This window comes from Leuresthes tenuis, unplaced genomic scaffold (genome assembly GCF_036924035.1).
Source record: "Leuresthes tenuis unplaced genomic scaffold, fLeuTen1.0.hap1 SCAF_3, whole genome shotgun sequence".
Taxonomy (NCBI): Eukaryota; Metazoa; Chordata; class Actinopteri; order Atheriniformes; family Atherinopsidae; genus Leuresthes; species Leuresthes tenuis.
The window spans coordinates 35,328,191-35,353,778 of NW_027325357.1; the positions used below are offsets into that span (position 1 = coordinate 35,328,191).

Sequence of the window (25,588 nt, forward strand, 5' to 3'; positions counted from 1 at the left end):
GCCCCGGTCACAGCAGCCTCTGGATTCGCGTTCATGTTGCTGCTTATCAGGCAGTACAGCTCCTCCAGCGCTAACTTAGCATTAGCTCACGGAGGTATGTAGGCCCCTACGATCATAACATATTTCGCAAACCAGTTTGAATCCTGCACCCTGCAAGCTCCACCACTGCATCTGGGATGTTGTTAGTCAGCCAGGTCTCGGTGAAGATCACCACACAGCTCTCCGTCCTACGTGAGATGATCCTCAGTCAAATCTCATACAGTTTGTTGGTGTGTGACCTGGCGTTGGCGAGGAGAAGACTGGGCTGCGCCAATCTGTCTGGGTTAGCATGTAGCCTAGCAAGCAGCCCGCTCCGCTTACCCCGCTTTTGTTTACATTATCTCCTCCGTCTGCTGGGCCACGAAGGGGGGATGGTGAAAGCCCATGTGGTTTGCTGCAGCTCGGGTGGTATGAAATCCAGGTTAGGGGGTGCATAAAGTCCGTTTTTACCCACGTTCAGCAGCTTAGCCCTTCTGTACTGGATTAAGGCTTCAAGTGACTGAAAAGTGAAAATAAATACATGGAAAAATGGAAAAACAATTGGAAAAACACAAGTCAAGTAGTACAACTCATGATCTGAACAAATTAATTAGCCTAATCCGTAATGACTATTTAGGGATCTAGCAGCGTAGCTGCAGACACCTATTGTTTTAGTAGCTTTTCCCATTATTATTATTATTATTATCGATCTACTTTCCGCTGCAATTGAAGTCTATGGCAGTCCCATGAACGCTATGGCAAAAGGTTTTGCACACCTATTTAGAACAGCCCCATTAGCAAACTCAAGAATTTTCGTGCCCAAAATCTGAACTGTCTAGCGCCACCAACACGTCAAAGTTTGAAGTACATTCAGCTGCATAACTTTGGGCTCGTTGGTCCAAATTTCACAAATTTGGCAACGTTGGAATCCTTGGATCATGACGAGTCCAACACACCCAACAGCGCGCAGAGCATCTGTCACAAATCTTTGGACCAATCCGCAAAAAAGTTAGGAGACGGATTTTTCAATTTCGACTATGTTCACCCACTACAACCAATCAAAGTTGGCGACAACCATGCCAAACAGGAAGTGAGGCGATATCTCAGCTACCGGTTGATCTTTTGGTGTCAAACTTATAACACAGACTCATGACTCCTTCTTTAAAGGTCCAAGAATGTTGGTGACCTTTGACCTTCAGGGGGCGCTATATTTAGCAAAAATGCATTTTTGCTCATATCTTTGGATCCATTTGTCCAAATTTCACAAATGAGGTAGCATTGGAATCCCTGGATGTATACGAGGTCAACAAACCCATTGACGTCATGTGCGCCATCTTGGATTTTCTGCCATTTTGAATTATATCAAAAACCTTCAAAAAGCATTACAGGTCACCCAGATTGTCTGATTTCCACGGGACTTGACACACAGAATCTTCAGACCAGGCCTCAGAAGAGCTATCATGTGGTATTTTTAAATTAGCTTCCGTTTGCCCGTAGCAGCCAATCAAACTCAGCGCTGACATGCCAAATAGGAAGTGAGAATTCTGGTGAACTTTGACCTAGAGGTGGCGCTATAAGTAGCAAAAATGCATTTTGCTCATAACTTTGGAGCCGTTGGTTCAAATTTCACAAATGAGGTACCATTGGAATCCCTGAATGAAGTCGAGTTCATCGCAAGCACCAAACTTGATTTAAGGAATCATGATACCTTTCTGACCATCCATAGGCTTATCTGCTATTCTGCTAGACTCCGCCATCGCTACTTGCAGCTATATTTTTGTATTAGTTTCTTATCCATAGACTGATAGTTTTTGTGTTTCTACCTTGACAAATTTCGACTGCACACCTGCAGTCTATCTAAGAAGTGTCATATCATGTTGATGCAACGTTGTTTGTAGTATGTCGGCTGATGTGAGCAGGTTTGGTTGTCTGGACTGATTGGATTGATGGGATGAAACGTATATAGATATAGATATAGATGTGTGCGTACATATATGTATATACATAGAGAGAGATGTATCTACATGTATATACATATACACATACATTATTATATAAAAGGATATAAGCTATGATATTATATGTCATGTATTTCTTTCTAGTCACATGCTACCTGATCGGCTCTCCAAAGGGGAAGAGGTATTTTTATTTTCCTCTTTCCACATTTTTATCTGTGTATAATATAAATTACGTTGGAATTTAGGATGAAGACTTGTAGCTCTAGAAAAATCCATCTTAATGTATCTAGCCTGTCTAACCTATATGTATTTAGCTGTTGAAAAATTAAACTTATTAAAGATTGATCTTGATGCACTACTTAACAGTAAGAAAATACAAAGAGCTGCAGAGAACAGTATGTGAGCAGGTATGACCCATTAAACCCATAGAAAATACAACTAATGCTAATGTTCGAAACAAATAAATGACTTAAAGTGAAACAGAGAAATTGAAACTTCGTAATAATGTTTGTTTATGCATAGTATACTTCCATCACGTTTGATAGCTATGTTTAATTTGTTTTTATGACTGAACTGTTTCCATGTTGTCCCAAATCCTATTCTCTCTCCCTCAGATTTTCTTTTTTTGCTTCAATTTTTTGAAGCACATTGTCTCAGAGAAGTTCTCTGCTGTTAAGAAACAGAGGTGTGTTTTTCATTTATGTGGTTATGTTCAGTTGCATTTCTTTATCTGGCTCATGCCTTCTCACTTTCAACTGTTTGAATTCACTTTCCACTGTTGTTTCATCACCTTTTTCTTTTCATTTTCAGAAGGAAAAACTCTCACTTCAAAGACGGTGATTTCACTGTGGATGACCTCTGCCAGTTGAGTAAGTCAGTGCATCTCTTTGCTCTGACAGATTTTTGTTAGCTATAGCTTTTTAATGCGTGAATGGCTTTATTAGTTCAGTGTATTCGCTTTAAATACAGCAGTACAAATTAATTCATATGAAATAACACGTAATGTAGTGAACAAAAAAAAACTTTTATTGGCAAATCTAAACAATAACTATCGTGAGGTTCAAGAACATAGAACGTTGTTATGAAAATGCAGCAAAGACAGCTGTAATGAAGTATATGCTTTCCTTTTGAGCTCACTGAATTTGTTTTTGCAAACGATGGCGACATGTTTACATTTCTAAGTTATAATATAATTTGATCTTATCAGTCAGTTTTGGTGGATTAAGCAGTAGATGCTTGTGCTTTTGCCTCTGGTCTGATGAAGTGATGAATAACAGAGGTTTTGAGTGCTAGTAGGAGCACAGACAGTGTTGAAATTAACAGCAAATCTCTTTAGAAAATTGCAAGACTAAAATCCAGATTGTGTTGCATCATAGAATTTTACATCTGCAGGTTTCTAACCCTCAAAATAAGTGCTTAAAAATAAGTCTGTAATGCTTGTAATATTTTACTTTTACCCCTGTTGGTTGGTGAGAAACTGCTTTGTGCTTTCTTTCAGAGTCCAGGGATCGGGGGAGTGTGACCAGTCTGAGCAGTGAGTTTTCCCTCATCACTGAAGAGGTTGGCGGTGCCTTCTGCCCCACCACTGAGTCTGCGGACCTATTCTCCAACCAACCCCAGGCCTCCAGCTGGTCAGCGTCTCACACACCCGCAAAGTTCTATGACTCATTATCAAAGTCCTTGTGCATGACTGTAATGCAATGGCTGCAGTTGTTCACTATTAATTAAGAGTATATTATAAAAAAAATTCACTATTCAGCCAGGGGGGCAAGCTTTGTGAAATTGCCTTTTGTTTTATACTGTTTTATTTCTGTTGCCATTTTTTTAATTTCCCACTTCATTATACGAGGTTTAAATAGGTTAAAAAAAAAGTTAATGCGCATAGCCTAAAGCTTGTGTGAGGTGTACACATTTTAACCACACATTCTTCCTTTGTAAACACCAGTTTGAGTGCAGAGAGACGGCATATGTATGTATGTTGTGCATATACATTTTCCATCTGGACCCCACAGTCTAAAATTGGTACCTGTGTTCAAGATGAGAACAGTATTTTTTTTTTATAAAATTGTCATCATAAGAACACTGCCTAAAATGTCTTTAAGATGATGGAAGATGATCTTGGAAGTACAGTTTGAGCAAAATGGTTAAAAAAAGAAAACGGTTCTAAAACTACTACAGCACTATTTTACAGCTCATAAGCAGTTGATAAAGCAACCACCAACGGCCCAGTTCTGAGATCACCTAATGAGATTTCAGCATGTCCTCCTCTAAAATTCTTGTAGGGCTCAGGGCTGTTGCACTCTTAAAGTGGATTAACTCAGAAAAAGAATCAAATCTAAAACAAAACATTAACGTGCGTATACTCAACTTCCAAACTAGCATTGCTGTTTTGCACACTTGTCTTGATAGAATCTTTCTTATTTGTTGATTTTGTCAAATACAACTATATAACTACACAAGTGAACTATTCAAGATAGAAAACAAAACAACAAAGCTGTATTTAATGTAGTTGTATTAATAAATGAACATTGTCTATTATATAGTTGACAGAAATGTCTGTCCACATAAATCAAATGCACCTGTGCTTAATGAAACACATTCAAATAGTTTTATGCTATATATATATATATTTTTTTTTTTTTCCAAGTTCTGCAATACATACGCAGACATATGGTCTCCCTAACAACACAGTAAAAGTGAAACGGTAAACACTGAATTAATTATCTTTTTTTTTACTATTAATTTTGTATGGTTGACCTTTTGTGTTTGTACACATTTGTACACAATTTTAAAATGACTGAATCAGTGTAACGTCAGTAACATTTTATAAGGCACTTTTAGATTCATATCAATTTTTTTTTTTTTCCTTGTCCTGTTCAGCATTATGGCAGCAGAATTGTAGTCTGAATACCTTTGATGCCAAACAGATTTGCTTTGCCAAGGGCAGTTTTATAAATGTAAAGCTCCCCTTGATGCCCATTTATTTATTTCTGTTTACAATATATGACATGTAATAGAACTGAACCGGACCGGGGGACAAGGAAAGAAGAAGAGGAAAGAAGGGGAAACAGAACAAAAATAGAAACAAAAACCAGACAACCAGCTGCTACACCTGTAAGAGCACAGAACCCAGGAAGCCCACCACAGGGACAACCACGCATCCACCCAGAAGACTGCAGAGGAAGCCCCCGGACAGAGCCCCCATAAGCATAGGGCAGAGGCCCTCCGGGAGCCAGGGGCAACAGCCCACCGACCCCGCCCGGCCCCAGCCGCCCAGGCATGGGCCGTGCACTGGACCCGGGCCCCGGGAGCCCGAGCGCCCCCAAACCCCCCGGCAGAGGCCCCACCCAATACCCAGGAGGGCCAAGCGCCCCAGACAGCCACACAGTGGGTCAACACCTGCCCCAGCGCCCCTGGCCAAGTGCCCTGGGAGTCAAGACGTGCCCACAGGTGGGTGAAGTCGCGAGCAGCGGGGAGAGGCAACGCCGCCCCCCCATCGGGAGAAGCACAAGCAGGCCAGGCGACAGCAAGTTCCAGATCCAGGCCCAATCATCACCACACACACTTTCATGTCCCATACATCCACACGTCCTCCCTCCCTCAACTCCGCTGGGGTGTAGCGCAGCGGGCACACCAGGGGGCCAGCAGCCCCCCAGCCACCACAGACTCGGAACCAGCAGAACAATTAATTAATCCTCTTGGCCCCTCCCGCCCCGAGCAGCAACCAGGAAGCAGGGGTGTGGGAAGAAGACCCCTTCCCTCACCCTTCTGGCTCTTCAATATTTTCTAATAGTGAGCGATTAAAATTGAGGGGCAGCCAAACTTGTAGAACTGGGAGCGCGGCCCTCTGGGCAGCCTACATACCCAAAGAGCCCCGCCCACCAGATGCCACTCAGTGTAACCACCCCCCAAGACCTAATGTGTGTGTGTGAGTGTGTTTGATAAGTAGTAATGTCTAAGGTGTAATTAAAACAGGGGCGGGGAACTGCAGAGTGCAACCAAAGGGGACCACCTACGTGGCCCCATCCACTACACCCCACCAAACACACACGCCCCCAAAACCCTTCATGTGTGAGTGTGTGCTGTGTACAGGAGCCAGAAGGGAGAGGGGTATGGGGATATACACCGGGGGAGCCACTCTCCCCCGGAGAGGGCAGCCACTCTCCCCCGGAGAGGGCAGCCAGGGACTGGCTGCAATAGGCATCCCCGCTACCTGGGAGCCAACCCAGGGCAGGAGGGGCTGATGTCCACCTGCAACGACCATATTCCGGGAGCTACTGTACCCCCAGAAGGTACCCATCCCGCCCCACCCCACCCCGGAGGACCTCTACAAAAAACAAACAAACAACAACAAAAAACAAACAAACAACAACAAAAAACAAACAAACAAACCACCCGGTCACACCAGTCGCAGCATCTGCGGACACCTTGGAGGTCCCAGAGCAACAAGCCCGGCACCAGGACCTGCACCAACCCACCCATACTGTGGCGCGTCCAGGACAACCCAGCCCCCCCAGGCACAGGCAGGGCCCCCCCCCGGGCGCAAGGCAGCGCCCAGCCACCAGGGCCCAGGCCCAGCACCACCACCCACGCCAGAGCGGCCCGGCCACCCGGCATAGAGCCAGCAGCCACCACCCCAAGGCCCCTAAGGGACCCCGCACCGCAAGACAGTCCCACCCGCAAGCCCCCAAAACTGCCCTCCAAGCCCGACACACAGTCCCCCCCAGCAATGACCAACCCGGTCCCCACGACCCGAGAGACCACCAGATGCCCGAAGCCACACAGCCCCCCCCCCCAGCACACACCCAACCGCCCAGAGCGACGGGACAGCAACCCACCACCACCACTATGTGATAAAGCTAATCAGAGGGGACCAGAGAGAATGAAATTCAGCCAATTGATGTTTTGAGGAGGCAGACATTGTTTCCATGCTAATATAGTCTAAAAGAAAATTTCTAAACTGGTTAATACACAGATTGTTCTAAGCTTTCCAGTTCATGGGAATAGTTTTCTTTGCGATACATAACACTGTGAGAACCATGTGTGCTGAGTTAATTTCCATGTTGATGTTGTCTAAGTCACCCAGTATGCACAGTGTGGGGCAGACTTCAAGCCAGAACTTCTGGACAGGCGCACAGAACCACAAAGCGTGTGCATAATCATCAGGTGTGTTATCTGTGCAATGTGAGCAGATGTTTGAGTGTGTTAGACCCATCCTGGACATCCTTTGTCCTGTATAGTGTGTTCTATGAAGAATTTTGTATTGTATGAGCTGTAAATTAGAATTCTGAGTCATTCTGAAGGTGTTCAAACATATTTGTGGCCAGAAGCTATGACCAGAACTGATGGATAAATCTGCCTCCCATTTTGAGGATGGGAGAGACATTGTGTCATCTATTTTAGACAATAATTTATATATTTTTGATAGTAGTTTTGGGGTGCAGATGCTTTGAAATTCTGCTACCTTAGTCGGGAGTTGTAAGTCTGGTTGGTGGAGGATATATTTCTTTGTTATTATAGACTTAAGTTGTTGATATTCTAGGAATTTATTGCTGCCTATCTCGTGTTGTGATATGAGCTCATCAAATGAAATAAAATGTCCATTTTGGATTATATGTTCCAGATGTTTGATTCCTTTGATCTTCCACAGAGTAAAGTTTAGCATTTTTTTGTTTTTGCAGTATGTCAGGATTGTTCCAGATGGGTGTAAGCTTACATGGGACAATTGAAGACTTTGTTATTTTAAGAAATTCCCACCAGGCTGTCAGAGAGGTGCTGATGTTAATGCTTTTGAAACATTTGTGATTTTTTACGTTTTGACTAATAAGTGGCAGGTCAGAGATTTCCAGATTATCACACAATGCTTGTTCTATATTTATCCATGGTTCATCTATTGGGCTAGGTTTAAACCATTTTGATATATACCTATTGGCTAAGGAATAGTGCTGAAAATTAGGTAAATCTAATCCACCACAGTCCTTCGTCTTCTGTAGGGTTTTTAAACTAATACGTGGTGGTTTGTTTTTCCACAGAAATTTGGAGATGCAAGAATCTAGTGACTTAAACCAAGTAGCAGATGGTTTTATGGGGATCATTGAGAACAAATAATTAACTTTTGGTAGTATCATCATTTTAATGGTTGTAACTCTCCCCATAAGTGATATAGGTAAGGACTTCCAACGAGAGAGATCGTCCTCTACTGTCTTTAATAATTGCACATAATTTAGCTTTGTTAGCTCTGAGAGCCTGGAGGAAATGTTTATGCCTAAATATCTGATATTTCCTGACTGTAAAGTGATCGCAGGTATATTCTGGACTCTGCAGTTAATGGGCAGAACTGTGGTCTTAGACCAGTTGATAGAGTAGTCAGAAAGTGCTGAGAATTTATTTATGAGTGTGATCGTGTGAGTGAGAGACGTTTGAGAGTTCTGAAGGAAAAGTAAAACATCATCAGCATAAAGACTTATTTTATGCTCAATATTTTGGGGTTGGATGCCTTTAATATTTCTTTCTTGTCTGATAGCAGCTGCTAAAGGTTCGATAAAAATAGCAAAAAGTGAGGGAGAAAGTGGGCAACCCTGTCTTGTACCTCTCTGCAGACTGAAGCTTGGAGAGGTTTGATCATTTGTCCTGACACACGTATTTGGGGAGCTATATAATATCCTTATCCAGTTGATGAAGTGTGACCCAAACCCGAATTTGTTTAATGCTGCGAATAAAAATTTCCAGTTCACTCGATCAAATGCTTTTTCTGCATCTAGAGAGACTATTGTGGTTTCCAGGTTGTTGATGGTAGAATAGTCTATGAGATTAATTAGCCTGTGAGTGTTAGTGGATGAGTGTCTACCCTTTATGAAACCTGTCTGGTCAGGATGTATTATAAGTGGAGTTATTTTTTCTATTCTTTTGGCGAGGGCTTTACAAATTATTTTGAGGTCTGCATTTATTAGAGATATTGGGCTGTAGCTGGATGGAAGTATGGAGTCTTTTCCTGGTTTCTGTAGCAAGATAATGTTAGCAGAGTTCATGTGTGGGGATAATCTGCCATTCTGCTTAACTTGTAATACCATTTTGTGAAATGCAGGTGCCAAAACAGTCCAAAATTCTTTGTAGAACTCTGCTGGAAAACCATCTGGTCCCGGGGCTTTGTTACTAGGCATATGTTGAAGGGCTTCATGGAGTTCTCCTATTGAGAGAGGTGAATCCAGATCCATTTTGGAAGGTTGATATTACTAAGAAACTGATCTATGTTACTGTCTGATGGATCATTTTGTGATGAATATAAGGTTTTATAGAAGTCCCTAAAAGCATTGTTGATTACATCAGGGTCATGGGTGACATTTCCTTTTGAGTCTTTAACAGAAGTGATTGTTGTTTTCTCTTTGTTTCTCTTTAGTTGGTTAGCTAGGAACCTTCCAGATTTATTGCCGTGCTCAAAGTTCTTCAAGCGAAGTCTTTGTATCAGAAACTGTGTTTGTTTATCAATAATTTTGTTTAATTCAAGTTTAGGTTTTCTTAGTTCATTCAGTGTGTGTTCCTCTTTGGAGGTACTGTAGACAATTTCTAATGATTTAATCCTGAGTTCTAAATCTGATATCCTTGAACTTTCCCTCTTTTTCTTATTTGATGAAAAAGAGATTATTTTGCCTCTCATAACTGCTTTTCCGGCTTCCCAAAGAGTACAAGCTGACATTCCTGGCAGGTCATTATTTTCTAAATATACAGACCATTCCCTTTTGAAATAATTAATAAAATCAGGGTCTTTTAGTAATGATGTATTAAATCTCCAATTCCTAGCTGGTGGTGTAACTCTGTTATTCTTCAGTGTGATAGAAACTGGAGCGTGATCACTGATAGTGATGGGGTGGATTTTGGTGTCTGAAATATCCCTCATCAAGGAACTGCTAACTAAGAAATAATCTATTCTTGAGTATGAGTGGTGTACCGGTGAGAAGAAGGTGTATTCTCTAAGAGTGGGGTGGTGGGAGCGCCAAGCATCACAAAGACCAAAATCTTTCATATACTGTTTAACAATATTCGTGGACTGCCAGTTCCGCTGACTTCCTGAAGTACTGAGTCTGTCTACTCCTGAGTCTAATACCATGTTAAAGTCCCCTCCTATGATGAGTGTGTTATCTGAGTGATCAGAGAGTGAAGTGAAAAAGGAGTGAAAAAATTAGGGGTCATCCACATTTGGACCATATATATTTGCAATGCATAAATTCATATTTTGAATAGATAAATTAACTATTAGAAATCTACCTTCTGGATCTATAACTGTGTTGTTTACGGTGAAATTTACTCTTCTATTTATCAGAATGGCTACACCTCTTTGTCTGGAGTTGTAACAGGCTGAGTACACATGAGGAAACTGTGCTGTGGTGAGAACATCAGCTACAGTCTTTGATAAATGAATCTCCTGTAATAAAACAATGTCCGCCTGTAAATCCTTCAATTTATTGGAGATTTTTAATCTCTTCTCTCTGGACCCAGCTCCATGCACATTCCATGAGATAAACCTCAGCGTGGACATGCTCAGACTAACGCAGTGAGTGCTGGATGCTTGCTAAAAGCATCCCGTGCGTGTGTGTGCATATATGCTTCCATGAACATGCCATTGTTGGTGTTTCAGTTGTCAATATGAGCTTGCTACAATATGTACTTGCGCTGTCGATGCTGTGTGGAACTTGATTATGTGCTCTGCTCAAAACTCGCCGTGCTTGTTAACATTACTTATTAAGGTGGAAACGCAGCGGGTTGGGGAAGAAAGACAGAATAGAAAAACAGTGCAAAATAGTGGAAGTGTGAGATAGAAAAAGGAAAAACAAAAACAAAAAAACATACCCAAATAAACAAATATGAACTGCATACATCCTGTGCTGGTGAGACTGGCAGTGAGTTATATATTTTGCCTTGATAGATAACTGTGAATTGGATACATTATTTCATCTTACTTATGTCATCTACAGTGAAATGATTCATACAAGTTAACTAATACAGATCACCTGGAGTTTAGAAGAGCCAAGGAGTGGTTTCCTGGTCGCGGTACAGCTGCCCGTTGATGAATAACTTATCCACCGCGATGACAGCTCGGGAGCCTCCTTCCATGAACTTTCTCCGGATGGGGAACAGAACCCTGCGTCTTTCCAGGATTTCTTTGGGAAACTGGTCGTTGACGCTGAAGTCCGTTCCTCTCAGCTCCCTGCCGCGTCCCCTCACCTGGACCTTCTGTTGATAATGCTCGAACTAGGCCACAATCGGTCTCGGTCGGCGGGCATCAGGTCTCTTCCCTCCCAGGCGGTGGACTCGGTGAAAAGTAATGTTTTTCACTACATCTCCTGGAAGTTTCAGCTGATTTTGAATGAAGTTTTTCACTGCGAGTTCAGGATCCTCGTCTGCCTGCTCCAGGATTCCAGAAAACACCAGATTGTCCCTCATACTACGAGCCTGGAGATCAATAATTGATTCTTTTATCCTCTTGTTCTCATCAGAGATCCGGCTCATTCCTTCGGTGAGTGTTTTCACCGATCCTCTGAGGGCTGCGTTTTCTGCAGCCAGCGTCTGCACCTGTTGCTGGCTGAACTCCAACGACTCCCGTAATGCCTGGAACTCTCTGTGTAGAATCTCCAACAGAGACATACGGGCGTCGAAGCTGGATAATTTGTTATCGATTGATGTTAAAATGTCCGTCGAATCATTACCAGCTGGAGACGTCGCTCCGGGTGACTCTTCATTACGACTTCTCTTTGAAGTTGAAGCCTTGCTGCTAGCAGATGGGGTTTGGTTAGTTTTCCCCATGACGATCCTGTCAAAACACTCGTCGATGAAATCCGTGAGGCTCTCCAGGCTTTCTTCACTGTACTCCAGTGTTTTGTTTTTGTTTCACCCGATAATATATTTATTTAAACAGTAGTTATTGGCGTAATTATAATCTTACTATATTGTTTGCTCTATTTGAGGCGCGCCTTGTTTGAATCTGCCGATAGTCTCACACAATCTCGCGACACTACAGCATCACACTCCTATCAATTTTCAATTTGATTTAAACTTTTTCCTTGGGTCCTTTGAAATCCACTACTAGATCATACTCATGATTGAACCACTTGGTCTTGTCAAAATGTCAAAAATCATTGAAACAATTGATTTTCTAATGTTTATATCTGTCATATATATATAGGGATTTCAGTCTATATTGTGATATTTGTGGTTGTTAGGATGAAAGAATACGAGAGCAATGATAATGTAGAATGTTGGTTGCAGCTCATTGTCAGGGTTGATTTAATGCAGTTCAGAATTTTCTATCTTATTGGAGGTATCTGATGACAACAGCTCTGCATAGTTTATCTTGGAACAATGGAACCAGTGCACAACAAACCTATTCTGAGAGCAGTGTTTAAAGCATGATCTAAAAAATGTTGGTGTTTAGCTGCTGTGGTCACACTTGGAAGAAAAAATTACAACAAAACTGATTAGTGACTATGCACGTGACAGTTGTCTGGGTCTTCACCCTGAATTTGACCGATTTGGATCAATGTCTTTAAAATCACGTAAAATATTCTGTTCATCAGTTTTCAGAAGAACTTTCTCATCAAGATGTTTCAGTCATTATATGATGGGAAGCTGTTAATACAGGACTGCTTTTTTATGGCTGGCAATATTCTCCTCTCTTCTCAGGAAAAAAGTAACCACATCCTCCCCTCAGATGGTTGTTTGGTGTAAGCAGAATCCTATGGATGAGCAGTTCTTTCATCCCTTCAGTGAGGCTAGGTCTTCTAGCTCCTCCTCCTCCAATCAATCAGAACAAGGTGTCACACGAACTGGCAGCAGCCCGTTGGCTGTTCCAAATAGAGGGTGAGTGGGGGATATAACTTATGTGTCAAGTTATGAAAACTTGAACCAACAAGTTCAAGTTTTCATAACTTCTTATTTCTATGTACACTTAACTTTAGTGGTCTAAATTTTGTATGAGCACTAGAGGCTTTCTGCTAAACTGCAAGAGGTCCTGGCAGCAGACCTCCACTGTCAGGCCCGGAAATGCACACGATACATTTCAAAATAAAACTGCAGACCTCCACGGTCAGGCCCCTACTGCTGTAGGATCCACTCTCAGGTCCGGAAATGCAAGGGATATATTTCAAAATAAAATTGCGAATGCACTTCCGGTTGAATCATTTTCCTCACAAATGAGTGAATTAGTAAACAATATGACATAAAATCTATCAATTCCCGGTCTATTGTATATATTGTTTTTATTTGTCTAGTAAACTTTTGTTTGGTCAGTGCACACATTTTCTCTTAAGCTATTACTCATATTCATAAGCCAACATCCATAAGATGTCATAGGCCTATACATTTTATTGTGTACTATGCAGACTACTTCACTGCCGTTTCATTAACATTTAATTTTGACTTTTTGGCACTGCTCTTTTTCTATATATTTGTTTCTGTTATGCCCCGCCAAGGGGTAGTCAAAGCACAACACAAATGTGATCCATCTTCCTCAACCCCCAAGCAGCCACGGAGACATTATTTAGATTTTAACATGGCAGTTTATTTAGAACACAGATAAGAATTTAATGTCAGCTGTGGAGAGAAGATTACCAGACTTCAGGATGGGCTAAGACCAAAACAACAAACAAACCAAACTATCTTCACAATGGAAAATAACCTAACCAAAGCAACTTCAAAACAAAAGACAAACGCTTATCTCCCTAGACTAACAAAACAGGAGAAAACTCAAGTAAAATAATATGGCAGCCCAAACCTACAAACTCCCAATATAGAAGTTGGTTCAACTATGTAAAGACTTGTGGCAACAGTGTGGCTAGTTGGGAGGAGAAGGAGATGAGTCCCCCTGTCATCGTCATCCAAGGTCTTTATTCTGAGTCCCAGTCCACAGTAGCCAATCCTCCACAGGCCCTCCAAGTGCCCGCCAATCGCAGCTTAGCACTTGCACATCTCAATTTGCATAAAGTTATTGAACTGAAAACAGGAGTCGTAACAGTTTCAATTAGTTTTTCTGTTGTATTATTCTGTATTTTTATTCTTAACCACCATAAATTTCATGTTTGGTTCTATGTCTATGCTAATTATGTTCTTATGCTGCTGGAACACCTAAGTACCACTAAATGCTACCCTAACTCTTGATATCTACAGTATAATCCAAGTCAAATGATTAAGTAACACACAAAAGTTAAGTGATCAATGAGAAAACATAAAAACATACCAAGTCACAACATGATCAAATGTTCTGTAGACCTTTACTCTCACACACAAACTCACTCAGTGCGACATTCAGAACAGGCAGAATCTTTTTTTTTTGTCCATTATTTTGTCACAAAATCTCCACGTCGTCAGGGTTGGGAAATGTGAATTTGAATGGCTCCAGGATCGCCTGTCTTTCATTCTTGTCCAGTTCTTCATTCTACAACCTCCCGTATTGTAAAGCAGCCTCTGCCTGTTCCTCCTCCCGCTGCCCAGAACGTCAGGCAGGTCCACTTTGGCAGAGAACAGTGGTTTGTTGGCCTGAATCCACTCTGCAGCATGTCTGCAATTTGAAGAATGTGATCTTCAACCGAGTCCTATGGAAAAGACAGAAAGAAAGCTGTCCAGTACCATAAGCACTTTGAATTGCCTTGTATACAAATTGTGCTCTACAAATAAACTTGCCTTGCCAAGCTGCCACACCAACAGTATCTGACTAGTAGATACTGTGAAAAAGCTTACCCCTTCCACTGGTGTGTCCACATCAATGCGGAAATGCCATTTTTGGCATTCCCACAGACACTCTTTAAGTGATTGGTTTGGGTTACATTCTTTGATTGATTTATTTATTTATTTTTTGCGGGGGTGCTTCCTCTGCATACGTTTGGCCGAGTTTTTCAAGAGCAGATCTTATCTAAGAGCAAGTCAAGACAATTTTTATGTTAGACAATGACAAACAAGTCATATGAACATGCACACAAATCTGTGTGTGTGCACATATGTATCTTTAATCTAAAATGCAATGGCATTACCTTCAAATGTAATGGCATTTTTTATGTGGACCTCCAAATGCTGCCGAACTCTACCTGGTTTGCTTGGTTTAAAGAGGTGTTTGGTACACAGGGGGCAGTGGAACTGACTGCAGCATGTTGTGCAGCATTCCACTTCAGGTAAGCACATAAAATATATCATGTGTTTGAATTATAGAACATGAACTTAAATTCATATTAATGTATACAGCCTGCAAACTTAGATTGTCTTTGCTTACAGGTAAAACGGCCACTTGTAAATGAGGCCATACTTATGTAGAAGAAGTAATAATGACTAAGAAAGTACTGTCGCAGAAATCATCGAGTCCAGTTGAGAGGTTTGCTGTGGTGTTGTGTTTATTAAGAAGCGTGTCGGCACACTGGTGAACTGACGGTCACAGAGGGTGTCTGAGCCAGTGAGATGACCAGGAGCAAATGAAGAAAAACATTTTTATACAGAAAATAGCCATGGTTACACAATATGTAAATAGGGATAGGGCAAAAGGTGGGGAAGGTAAGAGAAAGGGTTGGGTAACAAAGGGTAGAGGGGGATAGGTAACAAAGGGTAGACATTTACATGAGGTGTGCAAGTTGGAGCCAGACAGACAAAAGGGCAAGAATACACATTTGGTATGTGAGGAAAATTCAAGACCTAGACAATGGGGTTGGGGTGATTCCTAGATGCTGTTTGATTACTCAGTTAGCAAGTCTACACTGCCCCCGATGTGTATTACCTTGATTAAGGGACCAGCCCAGCAAGGGGTTATAGGTTGGGCCCAGATGTACATTACTTGGCTTCAAGTTTTCTATATGGTAGGATGTATTTTCTTCATCAGTACTAACTTAAGTGAAAATGGATAAAATACGACACTTAAGGAATTTAATACGTTATGTTATGGTGAAGGAAATGTCTAAAAAATGTCCTCCCCATCCCCAAAAAAACGTCCTCACCAGAGACCTCCACTGTCAGGCCACTGACCGTGCTAGGTGCCTTTCCTAAACTGTGGGTCTTCCTTGGTTTACTCACAATAAGGTCAACTGTATGCCAGCAGAGCTTGTTGTCTAAAACAGCAGCACATGCATAGGTTATGAAACACTCTCTTCCTCTGGGTTTACATACATGTCATATGGCAACAGCAAGACCTTACCATGACTTGAAGCTGTGCCGTGAGAGGATAGGTATATTAATCTAAGGCTGTTATAGAAAATCGATCCCATTATCTTCTGAGTTCAGTGAGCTAAAGCCAAGATCATATTGCACCACCAGCAACACAATGGTGTAAAATTGCATGGAACCGTTAAACTGCTATAAAATGACATGTGCCTAAAAGTGATATATTTATAAGGTGGTTCTAGTTTCTCGTTAGCTAATGACACAGAAGTAAAATATCTAAGAAATAATGCAGTGAATTGAAACTGAAGCAGTTTTTTTTTTTCCTTTTTTTTTTAATGTTTTTTGTGACATTACATTTAAACTTTATTTTCCCCTTAGTGTTATGTACTTCTGGCTATAAGCATATGTTAAGATCAGGACTCAATGGGAGGCTGCCTCTAACAACCCCTCCTTCCAATGATAAGCTCTTGTTAACATTAGAACTTAATGTTTGGTAATAGGTTCTTTATCCTTGTTCCTTTTACATCATACATTTCTGTCTCTGTTTTCTTTGTGTGTCAGGTTAGCGGCAGACTACACTCGGTCAGGGTCGTCCCTATCCACAGAGTATGGGAGTTGGCAGATAGTTTCCGGTTGTGGAAGTATCCATGACCATGCCCACTTTCCTCAACCTCTGGCCTCAGTTTCCTCCAACCCATCTGCCATTGCTGCTGCCTATGACTCCCCCCTGCCCTTCAGTTTTCAGGATGAAGGGCCCAATGGACAATTGTAAGTAAATGTAGAATAACACAGCAACACTGCAATTTAATTACAGTTTCATGGTTCTTTTATCTCTTATATCACGCCTGCTACACAGCTGAGCTCATTGAAATGTTGTGAGATTGTCAGAACTTTAGCAATAAATGTGACTCAGATAAATTTCAGTTGTTTTAAAGTCTGAATATACATTGGCCCTCTCAGTTCCTCACTTGTACCTTGCTTTGGACAAAAGCATTGGTTGAATTAATTTGATTTAATGCAATGAATATATTGACATCTTTCAGGTTAATGAATTTGTGATTACAAAATTGCTTCAAGGGAAGGAAATCCTTCCTTAGACAGTGTTTCAGAGCATGTTGTTTACAATAGGCTAAAAATAAAAAATACGTGAAAAAAGCAAACACTCAAAAATTCACAGAATTGCATAAACCATCAAAAATATGCATGGAAAAACGATATGCTAGAAATTAAAAGCCAAAAACACAAAAATGTGCGTTGGGGTTAATCATGTTGTGCGCCAACTCCTGTTGTCATGTAATGTTGAACACAATATGGCCTCTAAAATCCGAACTTTGCTTTAAAGCTATCATTTTTATGATCAGATCTGCCAGGATGCATTACATTTGTGCCAGGTGGAAGAAGGAAACAGCCCCTATGCTTTTGTCCTTAATGGGTGTCCAGTGGTCATGGGTACCTTGTTGTTTATTTTTGTTTGGTTTTTTTTAGTGCTGAAAATTTTTCCAAGACTCTGCATGAAGCACAGAGTCAGCATTTTGTCAAATAACAATGAAAAAGAAATGTACAGTAATTTTAGTTAGATCTGCATATAGGCAGCTCATAGTTCTGCTATATCTACTACTAGTTATTTCAAAATTCAGGAAGAAGTTTTGAGTTGATGTTTGTATTTGCAGGTCAATGTCAAATTCGCAAAAAAAACAAAAAACAATGCACATTGTTGTTTTGTAAGGAGGAATGGAAACAACGTGGTTAGAGTGGTCGTCCAATAACCGGAAGGTTGGCGGTTTGATTTCCACTGTCGCCAGTCAAAAAGATTGGTGAACTGACAGCTGGAGGGGTGTCAGTCCACCTCCACAGCCTTGAGCAAGGCACTGTACCCCCATGCTCCCCAGGCACATTGATTGGCTGCCTACCGCTCCAGTGTATGGCATCTGTGAGTGTGTGACCATGTGCATGTCTGTGTCAACAGGTGCCAACCTGGATGGGAGGACAGATTATGCGTGTATGACTATATGCATGACAATAAATCTGATCTTAATCTCAATCTCTTTTTGTAGCTTTGAAAAAGATCACTTGAGATTTACTTTGCTAGTGAATAGAAACTCTGAGGATAAGGGTGCGAGGTGTAGGTTGTACCATCATACAGTCTTAAGGGAGTATGATGTGTTAGTATACATTTAGTTCTTTTGTAAAAATGTTTTATCATTCTGCAAAGATACCTTTCTGCTACAGATTTTCTGTAGGTCATACACTGAGGTGAGTGACAGCTCAGGAACAGACTAAAGGAATATAAAATTTCCAGTGGGTTCTCCCTCCCACTTGTCCTCATACCTTCCTGTTTCAATCATGGGACAAATTAATTTATTTTTGATCTGGTATGCACCTTCATTTGTAGTGAACGACAAGACCTTGGAAGAAGGGGGAAAAGTCAGAGAAATGGTGATTGTTATGCCACTTGGTGAAACCAGTTGGCAGACAATAACACGACAACCAGTACATCAAAAAAGTCTCAGTGGAATGAACAATTGAGCTTTATTGTAACGAAAAGAAAAAAAAGAAAAAAAAAACACTCCAAGGTGGGGTAGGATGGGACAGGATAGCAAAAAAACATGTGCTGCAAAAATCAAGAGTCAAAATAAAAACACGGAATAACTGGCTGCCCAGCACATAACACTGATGATGACTGTCAAGTACCAGAGAGGGATTTAGGATGCAGATGCAGGGTCGTGGTTTCAAGGTGGTTTATTATAATAAACACAGGACAGATGACAGCACTGCAGGGCGATCTCCCGCAGCGCAAACGAAAAGGGCTATAAACGCCAAAGCGCTCTCCTCTGTAACTAGAGTGGAGGAGCGCGGCTGTGAAAGTTAACAAACTTAAAATCTCTCCACAACGGGAGGAAAACCAAAAGCTATGAAAACTTAACAAAACAAAGTCACGCTCTCAAAGGGAGGCGGATTAAAACAAAGGCGCACGCTTTCTAAACAGAGGCTCTATAAAACTTTAACTTTAACTTAAAGGCTCTCCTTTAACGGAGGCGACTTTGAATGGTTACAAAGAAAAATCACTCCGTAAAAATGGAGGAAAAACAAAGGCTATGAAACTTACCGTTCAATAAATAACTAAAGCTATGACTGGAATAAATTACAAAACAAGATTGCACTGCAGGAGAGTCACTCGCTGCAGGCTCGCGGAATCTGTGGAGACGAGACAAGGTGGCTGGTAAAGACGCTCGAACAGAGACAACATACTGGCACAAGACAAGGGAAACGCAGACTATTTGAACACACGAGGGACCAAGGGGAACAGGTGAAAACACTTGGAATCAGGGAAGACAATCAGACGCTTGACACGGGAGGAAGGGCAAGATACCTGAAACGAGAGGACAAGATTAGTGCTTTTCAAAATAAAACAGGAAATGACGAGACAAGACATGGAGCGGAAAATAAACCGTGACAATGACCTGTGTTAGCTCTACAATCGTTAATTCACCCCAGTTGGGGTTTATCCAGAAATTGTTCTGCCTACATCCTTCTTTTCTCTTGTGGTTTCCTGACAGGCATCTTCTTGATTTTTATTTTTATTTTTTATATATATATATACAGTCTCTATATCTGAAACATGATGTAGCTGTTTAACAATGTAATTTCTCATTCTGAATAATCCTTTATAATAATACTTTTTTTTTTTTTTTGCCATTTTTTACTTATTTTTTTCTCTCCTCTCAGGTGTCCCTTCCCCTCTGAGCGCCAGGCCCGTCTGGAGGCAGTGCGGGAACTCTTCCTGGCAGCCTACAGCTCCACTGTGGGCCTCAAGTCCTCAGCGCCCAGCCCTTCCGGTGCCATCTCTGGCCTGCTGGAGCAGTTTGCCCGTGGGGTTGGCCTCCGTGGCACCAATGCCATTGTCTGAACTCTTTATTGTGACTTTAGACTCACTTCCAGCTTCTATCCATCCACAGTCTTCTTAGCATATTTGGGGCCAGATGCATAAAACTAGGTTCATGGATAAAATTGTATGTACAAACAGCAGAATAGGCATTAATTTCTAAAGCTGTGCATATAGGTGGTTCTCTTTTATAGACCTCAATCATCATGAAATTTTAAATGCATGAGCCTGATTTCCATGGACAAAGAATTGGAATGGAAAGAAATGGTCTTTCCGCTATTTCATATTTTTACATATAAAAAAACATTCTTCGCACCATAACTACATAGGCATGACAATGAAAGTAATAGCACAAACATGTGCAATATACCAAATGTAAAAACTAGACGCTAATCAGTAATGCAGGAAAAATGGACCCTTTCATTTAGTGTCTCAACATCATGAAAAGAACAAAAACTACAGAATGGAGGTAACTGAAGCAATCAAATTCATTCAGAGCAAGAGACCCTGATGGTTCCCATTTGTAGACCCTACAAATGAGAAATAAAGTGCATCAACTCATACAAGGACAGAGCCAGGGGTACAGCAGACCCACTTCTTCACACAGTTTAGGAAGAATTGTCCTCGGAAGACTAAAGTAGTACCAACATCACCTTTTAGTCTCATCACACATTCATCCTGTAGAAATACCAGTTTTTGTGCAGGAAAAGGTATACATAGTTTTTGTGTGCATGCATCATTTATGCACCTGGCCCCTTGACTCAGCACAATAAAGTGCCACATTTATCTATGTTCTGTATCCCTGATCAATTCTGTTTGATTATTCATTTTTTTCTTTACTTGAATTTTCTTTGATTTTTACATGCCCCATGCTTTTTTCCTCTTAAGACTTTTAATTTTTCAGATTCAGGGAGGGAAAATGTTTCAGCCATAGTAACAAAAAGGGATAGTGAGAAACATAAATAGCTAAGAAAATGGTATGTGTGCCTGTTAAAGGCAGAACATAAAGAATGCTTAGTTTTTTTTTTTTTTTTTTTATCTTCCTAAATTCTTTTAATATTTTAAGAGCTTTTGCCGTGTCCGTCCCATGGCTATTAAGCCATATGCTTTTATGGTGTCTTGTTTTATGCTGCTATCCTTTACTGAGCCAATGCAGTGGAAAGTTCTTTAGCTTAGGTGGATGGTGAAGGCAAATGATGAAAGCAGGACCTAAATTGTTCTGATATAGATGGCTTCAAGTCTTTTCTTTTTTTTCTTTTTCTATTTTTTTTGTTTGGGTTAGGGCTAAGATTTATCTGGTTTTCATTGATCAGATGTTCTCTTTCTTAATTCCATTTGAATAAACAGTTGGTTGGGCTCTGGGTCACCAAGTGCCTGAAAAAAATCCTCAAAATAATCAAGATTACCCATTGCTCAATGTTTATTCACTGCAACTCTAACTTGACCCACTCAATTTATAGTGCCAATGTTTGATGTACATGAATTCAATGCAGTACTATACAAACCTCACCACAAGTGAATATTTTGATTTACAGGGTGGCAGATATAACAGGCAAAATAATGATGCGTTCATGTATGGGTCTGGTTCATTAGCTGTGTATATGCAGTGCAGAAGTATAAATCAAGCTTTACATTGTAGTCTGTGGCCTGCTTATAATTTATAATCTGTCCTCTTAGGTTTACTGTTGTTTTGCTTAAAACTAGCTAATTAGTGCTAATAGTTGGTTTAGAAAGCTAAAGCTAGCTGAAAAGCAAATAAGCACGTTAACTCAGTTGATAGTTAGCTGATTTTAAACAGGTTAAAATCTATGCAGAGTTGCTATGTTTGCAGGTTTTGGACTGTTCCAAAATTTGTTGGGCATTGATCCTACCCAGTTACATTTGTGTATGAAACTCAGAATAGAAGGGCTTTCATATGTTATTCAGCCATTTGACAACACTTCATCCAGTCACATCATGCAATGTGTTGTGAGACTATGCAACACATTGCAAAACTGAAGCAGTAAGGTTTTAGTGCATAACATTTACGAGAATCTTTTGGCAAAACTGACAACAGGTTTATATTCATATATATGTTGACATTTCTGTTGCATTGAATGAAGAATTATTTTTAAGAAAGCTATTAATGTCCTAAGACACCACATTTCATCCTACATGCCCTCTGTCATGTTGCACCGGCTCTACAGGAGGCCTTTTTACTTATAGGTACTGTGGTTTTTTTCTGCATGATTGGAAGGGTATTCAATTCTAGATGGATGTGTGAAAATGTCCACGATTGGAACCTCGAAGGCTGATAGTCAGCTGTTATGGGCAGAGTAAAGACTACAGCTACTACTGTACAGTTTTGTTAATAGAAATGTGTGAATACCAAGCTAAAATATACTGTAGTTTGAAATTGCAGAGATGTGTCGCTGGGTTGAGGTTACGAGGAAAAATTAGAACCCAATAATTATTTAGAGAATATGGTTCACATCTTTTTACAGAAGACCAGGAGTTTTGAAGATACCAACTAGATGTGGCCTGCTGTTTAATTCTCAAAAATTTGGTCTTGCCTTTTAGAACATATAATTGTACTATTGCTGCAAGCACTTGGGCCTTATCCCAGGGTGAATGTACAACAGATATCTTTCACAGCCAGTATGGACAGGAGGGACAGTTGCAATGATTCACCCCAGTCTTGTCCTTCTAACCCCGGTCTTGTCCTTTTAATAGGTAATTTGAAAGTTACAAATTTCTGTCTTTTGTGGTATAAGTTTTATAAGATTAAATGTTTTTTGGCACTGTTCTACAATAACCTCAAAGTTGTTTCCTAGAATCATACCCAAGATGTAACCAAGCTAACTAGCATCGTGCAGTTCAATTATTTACATATCCTCCTCTTGAGTCTAGCTCCTGTCATTATACAGTGACAGTAAAGAGGCACCGTGCATGATGGTAGCAAATCTGACAGCCTTTTTAATGTTGTTTCTTGTTGGACTCCAGTGAGACTGGGTTCACTTGATTTCTATTAGTGCTGCGATTTCTACCCAGAGCTTTTATCATACACATGTTGGAACACATTGTGGACCTTCTTTCAGGTTACACTCAACGTGTGTCTCTTCGTGGTAGATTTCACACTTTTACTTAAATTTTCTCTTAAGAGGGTTTCTTTGAGACTAGCTTGTTGGTGTTGCCAAATGGTTTTGATGGCTGATATACCTCAGGACCTTTTGTTGTGCCTTTATTATTCTCCTTTACACACTGGATTTAATCTTTAGTCCAGTTTCATTTTCTGTTTCTTAAATGTTTTCAAGAACTTGGTAAAATTTTGCCCTTAAAACTTTCAATAATTTAGGGAAATTAATTCAAGCAAAAGTGAGATGAAAAGATAGATCACACCAATTTTTCTGTGATAGAGCAACAGCTGTATATCTTCACTCAGGCTAACTGTTTCTCCTTGCGTCAAGTCTTAAGACTAAGCTAGACTAACCACATGCCAACTTCTCTATTCTTAACATGCACACACACACACACACACATTCAGTCTTAACTCTGGAATATTATCATAAGATTATTCAGCCCTTTTTTCTGGATGCAGTGAGGAATATTTTTATATTTGGTGCCTGTTGTGGCATGTATCAGGTAATAGAAGGATCTGTGAAAGCATTTCAGTTTCAACTCTTCTTTTTAATTCATACGCTTCATATGCTTTTAATTTGGCAACCCCTTATAGTTTCTGCTTGGAGATTATAAGCAGCTTTTCACTGTTCACCTGAAAAAAATCTACACACACACACGTGTGTGTAGATATACACACAGTTTTTACTAATTTTGAATCATGTCCTTCCAGTTGATCTCAAATGTGGCAGATAAATGTTTGTTTTATAAATTATTTTTTAAACTTGCTTATTGAAGTCCTGCAGTGTTCTCTGTGTCTTGTGTGTAAATGGTTTGTTTTTTCTTTGTACAGCTGATGCATTTTTGAATACATAAGTTTTTCTTTCTTCTAAATGTAAATTTCTTTAAATCTTTTGCAGGTGATGGGCTATAATGACAAGTGAAATAAGCTGCAAATGTCAATTAAAAAACAAACAAGAAAATGAATGTCTCTTCTTTCTTCTTTATTGAACATATATCTGTCCTTTTTTAAACACTTCGAATGAAGCCTTTATTGTCCTCACCATAGTGTATCATAACCATTCACCTTGAAGCTTGTGACCAAAACATGTTGGTCAGGTCGGAAAACAAGTTGTAGGTGGCAATGATCTAAACAAGTCTAAAGTGTGAATGTTCCAACAACAGTGTATTATCCTGTAATTCCACAGTCAGTGAGAATCATTAAAATGTAATTAAAATGTGATACATCTTCAAGAACCAACAAAACAATTTACCCCAACACCTATTATCAATATGCCGATGGCTCACTGAAAAATGTATAAATTGCAATAACATTTTATAGGCCATGAATGTGAAATGTGTAGTTCACTCTCCTTTGTTTCCCCCTTGTCCTGTCCAGCATTATGGCAGCAGAATTGTAGTCTGAATACCATTCTGTGCCAAACACATTTGCTTTGCCAAGGGAGGCTTTATGAATGTAAAGCTCCCCTTGTTTCCCAAGTACTGCTCATTTATTTATTTTTGTTACAGGTATGGGAGAATCATCCCCCCTGTTGATGGAAAAGGGCCTCAGTGTCTAACAGTTGGCAGTTAAAATTGAGGGGCAGGCAACCTTGTAGAACTGGGAGCGCGGCCCTTCGAGCAGTCCCACCTGACCAAAGAGCCCTGCCCACCAAATAATACACAGATTATTCTTCACTTTCCAGTTCATGATAATAGTTTTCTTTCCAATGCATAACATTGTGAGGACCATGTGTGCTGAGTTAATTTCCATACTGATGTCATCTAAGTCACCCAGTATGCATAGTGTGGAGCATGCAGGAATACTAAACTTGAGCAATGTTGATAGGTCCTCACAGACTTCAAGCCAGAACTTCTGTACAGGCACACAAAACCACAAAGCGTGTGCATAATCATCAGGTGTGTTATCTGTGCAATGTGTTCAGATGTTTGAGTTAGTAAGACCCACCCGTAGTTCACACTCCTAATAACCCAGCTTTAATCATGACTGAAGAGAATGCATATGGGATATTTTCATGAAATTGCTTTTGGTTGACAATGAACTTGCAAAATAAATAAGCCAGGCAGAGAAAGGAAAAAGTGTCAGTCCAGGATGATTTACAACTGCCTCCAGCAGCACACAGAGCTTCATCACTGGCATTTTTAAGCTGCTGGTCTTTATTTGGAGGCGAACAGGTCACACGAGGCCTGTTGTTCTTGGTTTACAGTTGGAGCTCATTATTCATGATTCTCTTGGAGTTGCAGCATCATAGGTAGGTATTAGGAAATCCAGATTTATCAAAAGCTCAGAAGCATATGTAACTACTTTCCACATCTTGCTGATGAAAAGATTGGTCAAACAGTTCTGGTGGCAAAATGAGTTTGCCCCTTCATTTCAGAATATGATTTAAGGAGAGAATTTAAGATTATTTGAGGTGTTTGACACCTTTGTGGAAGGTCTGGTAGTTAGTTTTGATAAATCGATAAAAAATCGAATTAAATCGAT

At 40.4% G+C, this 25,588-nt stretch overlaps 1 protein-coding gene across 1 annotated transcript in view; it reads left to right on the plus strand.

Moving 5' to 3' along the window:
* Nucleotides 1-24,065, plus strand: part of mtmr14 (myotubularin related protein 14) — a 44,899-nt gene extending 20,834 nt beyond the window's left edge. Inside the window, exons 13-19 of the mRNA XM_072382945.1 lie at nt 2,121-2,157; nt 2,591-2,661; nt 2,787-2,845; nt 3,475-3,607; nt 12,651-12,827; nt 16,665-16,871; nt 19,830-24,065. Coding sequence (XP_072239046.1) covers nt 2,121-2,157; nt 2,591-2,661; nt 2,787-2,845; nt 3,475-3,607; nt 12,651-12,827; nt 16,665-16,871; nt 19,830-20,010 — 865 coding nt within the window. The 3' untranslated portion in view covers nt 20,011-24,065. The remainder of the gene's footprint in view (nt 1-2,120; nt 2,158-2,590; nt 2,662-2,786; nt 2,846-3,474; nt 3,608-12,650; nt 12,828-16,664; nt 16,872-19,829) is intronic.
* The last annotated feature ends 1,523 nt before the right edge of the window (nt 24,066-25,588 follow it).